The following is a 7,736-nucleotide window of genomic DNA, read 5'->3' as shown; positions in this document are numbered from 1 at the left end:
ATTCCTAATGGATGCAGGACTCGGGGGCGAACTGTAAGGAAAATAGCGCCGATCACAATAGATCGGTACCGGTCGCAGTGATACTAGGACTATATTGAACTAGAATAGCCGCTCAACTCAATAAAAAAATAGTTCTTCTGCGTTCGAAACACAAATTAGTACAGTATAGAAGAGGAATAAATTGCAAATAGTTGGTACAGTATCAGTATCGGCGCGCCGACAGCTGGTCGTCGGCGGCGGCGGCGTGAAAAAATTCGCGGCGGCGGCGGCGCGCCGGCGTGGCGCCCACCTCTAGCTTGAACATATTTCTTGGTATTGGACTGGGTGTTTTCTATGTATAATAAGTATGTATTTACAAAAAAAAGTATTTAAGTATGATTATATCCGTTGTCTAGTACCCATAGTACAAGCTTTGATTAGTTTGGGACTAGAAGCGCAGTGTAAATGGTAAAAAGGATATTTATTTTATTATTTATTTATTCGTGTTTACCAGTTCATCCTAGACGTACGACTGGACTACCGCATCAGCTGCCTGCTGTCGATCTTCAAGAAGGAGTTCGAACAGGCCAGCGACCGAACGGACGCGCTCGCCCGAGCCGACGTCGAGGCCATAGGGCTCCAGGCTGAAGGCATCTTTAGCTGCCGGTAAGTGGCACTCTGGTGGGGGTAAAGGTGGCAGTTTTCTAAGTCAGAGACCTTACGTAGCTGTCTCTGTTTTGATAGATTTACGCCGGGTTGCTACGAGTATATCAATCCTGTCAACTCTCGAAATAGCTATGATTTTCGATGTCTTTTCATTTTCGTATTGTTTATAAGATTATTTATCTTCTATAACACAAAAATGTGTTGGTAAGCGCATAAATCAACAACACATGGACCAATTTTACCAATTCTTTTTTTTTTAAATGTTCATTGAAGTCAGAAGACGGTTTATATGGCGAGAAAAATTCGAATAATTTCTGGGAAAACTCTAAAAACAGCCCTTTTTTCACGCGGGCGAAGCCGCGGGCGGAAAGCTAGTTCAATATAAAAGAGTAAAAACATCGAAAATTATGGATATTTGATCGAAAACAAATTGAAATTTGACAGTTGAAGGACGGATTTTAATAGGGATTGATTATAGCAACCTGGCCTTAGGGCCCATGCACACCACATTTTTTAAGACACCGTCAACGCGCGTTTTACTCTCGTGCTTTAGCTTCTAGACCAAAAGTGCTACGTTGATAACGTCGCATATATATTGAAAAATGTGGTGTGCATGGGCTTCGTTTTATCCAGTCTCTCTGTAGACTTGACTTCATTAATGTAATACGCAGGGTTTAACATTTAACTATTTATTTCAAATAGAAATCGGAATACTAATTTTTAGCACGGCATTGATTGGGTAATTGGGGTTTAATGTATGTTCTGATTTTTATAACTACTTTGCCATGAATGTGACCAGAAGAAACTGAAGGACACTAACCAAGTAATCTTAATAAATACTGACAAAAAAGCATTAATGATTATAAAAATAAAATGTTTTCAGGACTACTTGCATTCGCCATCTATATATATATAAAAGAAAGTCGTGTTAGTTACTTCGCTTATAACTCAAGAACGGCTGAACCGATTTAGCTGAAAATTGTCAGGGAGGTAGTTTAGAGCCAGGAGAAGGACATAGGATACTTTTTATCCCGTTCGAAATTTAAAAAAAAAAGTGCTTATTTATTGCCATTAAGGCGGAACAAAGTTCGCCGGGTCAGCTAGTTATTTATAAAGCGACACGTAAATGCGTTTTCATCAGTAAATAATTTAGTAGAGCTGTAGTTAGTGACTAACGCATGACACATTGGTGGTGGGTCACGATATAATATTAGCCTTGTTACTTTGCTTTCTACAAATCACAATTACACAAAGCTGATTTATCTCATTCACAGTTAAACCAGTAAATAAGTGCAGTTTTATCGACTAAAAATGTTATGAATAGCCAGTCCGGTGCAATAACCAATATTATGTGAATTGTAGATAGCAAAAAGTATTAATAGATCCTAATTAGGTACTAAAATATATTTATTGAGCTATTTTACAGACCTGAGGTGCAATTGTGTAAAGCAATCGTATTCATTTAACAGTTCAAAACTTACGCTATATTCTGTCAAACGCTTTGATTAACAGATTTTATCGTACGTTTTGAACTGTCAAATGAATACGATTGCTTTACACAATTGCACCTCTGTAATATAGTTAATAATAATATACCTACTACAGAAGTGTTTTAATTGTGCACAAATATTGTTTTTCAATAAACGACATTGAACAACTTTCCGTGAGATTTTTATTTAAAGCTTCTGGCTCATACTGATGTGTTTTTATACAAAATGACAGTCGTGTCTAGTGCCCGTATTCACAAACATTACTATGAGGGCTCACTGTGCGCATGAACGCACAGGGTGACAACGCTGTGCGTTCGATTTGCTTCTTCAATTAAGCAAGCATCGTTTGTGAATACGGGCTTAAGAGTATACGTACATAGCGTTTAACTGAGTACAATACTAAAATCCAGCGCAGTTAAGCGCTATGCATATGACAACTATACATAGCTTGTATATAAATATAAAACTCACTCACAACTGTAAGCCAGAGGCTTAATAAATCTTCGACATTACACTATTATATTATATTTTATTTATACACTATCTAATGATACACATTATTTCAGAGCGATACAGACAGTGCCCGACAGCTGTCTCCCAAAAAATGTAGATTTGTTAGTAAGATGATTACTTGCATGCACGAGTGACGCGTGTAACCGCTGTGGCCACAAACTTGACTTCTTCCTTGATTTAATGACTATTTTATAATCCTACTAGCTTTCCGCCCGCGGCTTCGCCCGCGTGGAATTTTGTCTGCCACAGAAAAACTTTATCGCGCGCGTCCCTGTTTCAAAAACCGGGATAAAAACTATCCTATGTTCTTTCCCGGGACTCAAACTATCTCTATGCCAAATTTCATCAAAATCGGTTGCGAGGTTAAAGCGGGAAAGCGTAACAGACAGACAGACAGACAGACAGACAGACAGAGTTACTTTCGCATTTATAATATTAGTTGGGATGACCTTCTCAAAAGTTTTTTAAAGACAATAATGGTTTTTTTTTTCTTGCACTTTCCAAAAAATCTGTGAGTTGTATTTCCTGCAACGACTGAGCTTATTGCGCCACTTCTTAGCACCAGCTGAAGTGGTATCCCTAAGTGATGATAGAAGATATTTGGGACGTGTATAGGTTCCCTAAAATACGTTTAGCTGAGCAAAATAATTTTATTCATAAATCTTCCTCTTCAAATTTTTGCTATGCCCGACAGAGTCCATACTGACCTATAGTATTTTGAACATCCTATTTAACGTCTGTATGAATTTGAATCTCAAGTTTATGGTCACAAAAAAGCTTGAAATGAATGATGACTGGTACATGTAACCCTATAATCCGCCTTGTAATAGCAATTCTAACAGCATGGTTTCTAAGAAGCATATACTAACAATATGGTTATAACCCTAAGACTGCGCGCGGGTGACTTTTTGTCACTGTGACAGTATACCTTTCTCTTTTACACTTTTATAAAGAGAGAAAGAGAGACAACGTAGTGCTTATTCTTATCCTATCTATGAAGATACATACCTACTGTCACGGTGACAAAAGTCATCCGTGCGCGCACGCTCTAAATGTGTCCCCAATTCAATTGTATAGTGTGAAATGTGAAAGATTTGTTTTGTTTTTGTTGGAATTGTTTTGTTTTTCCTTTGTATTTTATTTTCTTAATAAGTAACTCTTTTTCACACCTTACAAAAATATGAATGTCCCTTTGTAATATGTCCCAAGTGTACGCTTTTTCGCTTACTACCAAGAATGAAATGCATATTGCCCAAATACTTACAAAAACTAAAGTGTAAAATGCAGTCCTTGTTTTGTTCTTAAATTCACAACTGTCAGATATATTGTAAAAACTTAATATCACTTTTACTCAACAAGACATGTTTGTATGATTTGAGTTTCTTTTGATTTGTTTTCTTATTTCCTTATTGTTTTATGTCTCTGGAATGCTCTATACCTTCTCCAAATCACAAGAAAACATTCAAGTCTAAATTTAAATCCAGGGACGGACTTGACCTGGACGAATGCGGCGGCCGAATGGTCCTCCGAGTCCTGCTACAGCTGTGCTCGCAAGGGGCTTCGGCGGCGCTGGTCTCTGGAGCCCTAGCGCTGTTGTTCCGGCACTTCAGCCAGCGGCAAGAAGTGTTGGCTGCCTTCAAGCAGGTATTATACCTACCTACCTATATGTAAAAAATACAGTAGCAATAAGGTAGTTATTGGCAGCAACATGGCAGGGGGGAAGGGAGGCGGTCTATATCCAACCAGTGAAAAGTTATAATAGAATTCTTGAATGGAGACCCGGCAAATGCCGTCAATAGTCCGAAAATCTCAAGAAGATGCCAGTTCGTTCTTTCGTTCGTTTTAGCGGAAAGACGTAAACTGCTGGACAAAGGCTCAAGGATTTTCACAAAGACCGGTCCTGCGCCACCCGCATCCAGGCACCTCCCGCGACCTTCACCAGCTCGTCGATCCACCTAGTGGGAAGCCTGCTCACACTACGTCTTCCGGCTCGTGGTCTTGGAAGATGGCAATAGCTAGATGAAAAAATGTGACATTTTCGAAAGAATTAAAACTAAAGTTCACTGCAGCTGCTGCATTAGTTATGTCGTCTAACCAAACTTAAAACGCTATTACTAAACGCAACGCTAAAACTAACGCTACACTAGTAGCGCTAGATCCAAATCTAAAGCCGTCAAGTCAGCCAAAGTCGCTCTAAACTAAAGTATAGTTCGTTTCATCCACGAAGACGCGCCGCACCAATTTTTGGTCGAGGGAAGCGCGTGGTGCGGGGAGTTTGATCCGAGCAATCCGACCGTCATTATTGTAGTGTGTACTCATGGATCATTTAGCGTGTACCGATAACACTCAAACATTAGCGGAAGAATGGTGGGGCGCGTCTTCGTGGATGAAACGATCTATAAGGTGTATTAAAATGTTCTTAGCGAATAGAGTTGCTTCTCAAACTAAATAAACAACTTGAAAAAATCGAACTGCCTAAGGCGGGACTCGGAAAACGTGGCCTTAACAGCGTGGCATTACACTTGAAAATTTCAACAGGTTCATCCAGTATCTAAGTCGCTCAGTTGGAAGAGCAGTCGCCCGGCAAGCGGAAGGTCGTGGGTTCGAGTCCCGCCTTAGACAGTTCAATTTTTTCAAGTTGTTTATTTAAAATATAAGGTGTATGATTTTCTCCACCCAGGTCCAACTCTTAGTGTCGGACGCGGATGTGGAGTCCTACAAGCAGATCAAAGCGGACCTGGATCTGCTGCGCCAGAGCGTCGAGAAGTCGGAACTCTGGGTATTCAACAAAGGACGAGCTGGTATTCTCGATGACCATTCAGGTATGGACATGTTGTTTATTTATGTTTTAATTGGTAAAAAGACGCAAGATCATTTTTTCTCGATCTCAATCTTTTCCAGATTGAACTCATTTCATGAAATCTCATTTCGTGAAAAATCTAATTTAAATGCGTTTTTATGTGTGTCCCCTCTATTTTAGATTTTAGACCCTTTAGACATTTATTTTTTGTGTATTCATTTAGGCTTTAACTACACTCGCGAGCAAAAGTATGGAATCACTTACATGAAGTTGTTTCCACGCGATCTTGTGTACTAACGAATTTGTTAGTAACAAAAAAAGTAGCACCGTTTTAAAGATTAAACTTTTTACTTTAAATTGATACCAAATTCATTTAAATCACACCAGTATTTAAAAAGATATCCCGGCTGATGTGAAGAAGTAACGAAAAAGACATGTATCAACTGTTTGATACGTCACGAGTTGCGGCCTATTTACCCCCCATAAAAGCAAGTGTTTTCGGATTTTTGCTTTCATACGTTGATCCATACACATCTCCGCTTCTTTTGACACTTTACCTGGGATTCTACACCTTCAGAAGCAGCACAAATCGTTGCACTATTGCAAGAAGGGCTCAGCCAGCGGGCTGTCGCACGTCAGCTCCACATAAGCCAGTCCTGGGTTTCGAAAGTTTGAAGACGCTTTCAGGATACCGGTGGCTTTATCCTGAGACCAAGTCCTGAACATTGCCGGTGCACATCGCAGAGGGAAAACCGTTTTTTCATGTCAACTTCTCTACGAAATCGTCATTTGACTGGTATCGACGTCCAGCAAGAGCTCAGAAATGTTCGTAGGATAGCTGTTAGCGAGTGGACAGTTCGTCTAAGATATGAGCAATAAAATTTGACTCCAAAAAGGCCTGCCACAGGCTGGAAACTGACGGCAGGTCACCGACCAGCACGCTTTCAATTAGGTCGCACTCGGAAAGCGAGTAATGGAGGCGAGTTTTGTTCTCCGATGAATGCAGACTGTTTTTGCAGTGCAGCAGTCAAAGAGGTCGGGTCTATAGACGGCCTGGGGAGCGATTTGTGCAATGCTGGTTCGCTAAAACATTGGCTTATGGGGGTGGCTTGCTCGACTTCCCATCGAGATGTGTAGGAGCAAATTGAAAGCGTGCTTATCGGTGACCTGCCGTCAGTTTCAAGCCTGTGGCAGGCCTTTTTGGAGTCAAATTATATTGTTTATATCTTAGACAAACTGTCCACTTGCTAACAGCTATCCTACGAACATTTCTGAGCTCTTGCTGGACGTCGATACCAGTCAAATGACGATTTCGTAGAGAAGTTGACATGAAAAAACGGTTTTCCCTCTGCGATGTGCACCGGCAATGTTCAGAACTTGGTCTCAGGATAAAGCCACCGGTATCCCGAAAGCGTCTTCAAACTTTCGAAACCCAGGACTGGCTTATGTGGAGCTGACGTGCGACAGCCCGCTGGCTGAGCCCTTCTTGCAATAGTGCAACGATTTGTGCTGCTTCTGAAGGTGTAGAATCCCAGGTAAAGTGTCAAAAGAAGCGGAGATGTGTATGGATCAACGTGTGAAAGCAAAAATCCGAAAACACTTGCTTTTATGGGGGGTAAATAGGCCGCAACTCGCGACGTATCAAACAGTTGATAAATGTCTTTTTTGTTACTTCTTCACATCAGCCGGGATATCTTTTTAAATACTGGTGTGATTTAAATGAATTTGGTATCAATTTAAAGTTAAAAGTTTAATCTTTAAAATGGTGCTACTTTTTTTGTTACTAACAAATTGGTTAGTACACAAGATCGCGTGGAAACAACTTCATGTAAGTGATTCCATATTTTTGCTCGCAAGTGTATATCTACTAAAATATTTCATATTCTTGTAGTTGTCCGCTATATTTAACAAAATATCGTATTTCTTGGCTTCATACTGTACTTTTTTGTATACCGACATGGTTTGCGGTGTTTTAGTGGAAGTAATATACAGGCTGAGTTCTTTAAAGTATACAAAGTAAAGATTTTTTTTAATATAAAACCATTTTTCCACCAAATGGATATCGAAATAAAAAATATCCCCCCATACGAAATTAATTTTTAATTTTCGTTTGTTTTAGAGAACGTTAAATAGCAAAGTTATTGTAATCAAACATATCTTTTTATTTTTGCTCTATAAGGCTTATCCTGTATGTCATTTACCTTCCTTTTATATTTTAGTGTTATGTAGTGTTGTCTCCTTCTATCATTTATTGAACCCTCGTTCACAAACAGAGGAACACTCCTATG

General features: G+C 39.7%; 1 protein-coding gene across 1 annotated transcript in view; it reads left to right on the top strand.

Moving 5' to 3' along the window:
- Positions 1 to 484: 484 nt before the first annotated feature.
- LOC114351997 (Inositol 1,4,5,-trisphosphate receptor) overlaps positions 485 to 7,736 on the top strand; it is a gene marked incomplete at its 5' end in the record, with an annotated part of 45,118 nt that continues 37,866 nt past the window's right edge. Inside the window, 3 exons of the mRNA XM_028303403.1 lie at positions 485 to 645; positions 4,133 to 4,292; positions 5,329 to 5,470. Of these exons, the coding sequence (XP_028159204.1) occupies positions 485 to 645; positions 4,133 to 4,292; positions 5,329 to 5,470 (463 nt within the window). The remainder of the gene's footprint in view (positions 646 to 4,132; positions 4,293 to 5,328; positions 5,471 to 7,736) is intronic.

This window comes from Ostrinia furnacalis, unplaced genomic scaffold (genome assembly GCF_004193835.3).
Source record: "Ostrinia furnacalis isolate ACB-3 unplaced genomic scaffold, ASM419383v2 OfSCF1234, whole genome shotgun sequence".
Taxonomy (NCBI): Eukaryota; Metazoa; Arthropoda; class Insecta; order Lepidoptera; family Crambidae; genus Ostrinia; species Ostrinia furnacalis.
Note: the sequence above shows the minus strand (reverse complement) of the source record. Positions and strands in the feature narration are given on the sequence as shown.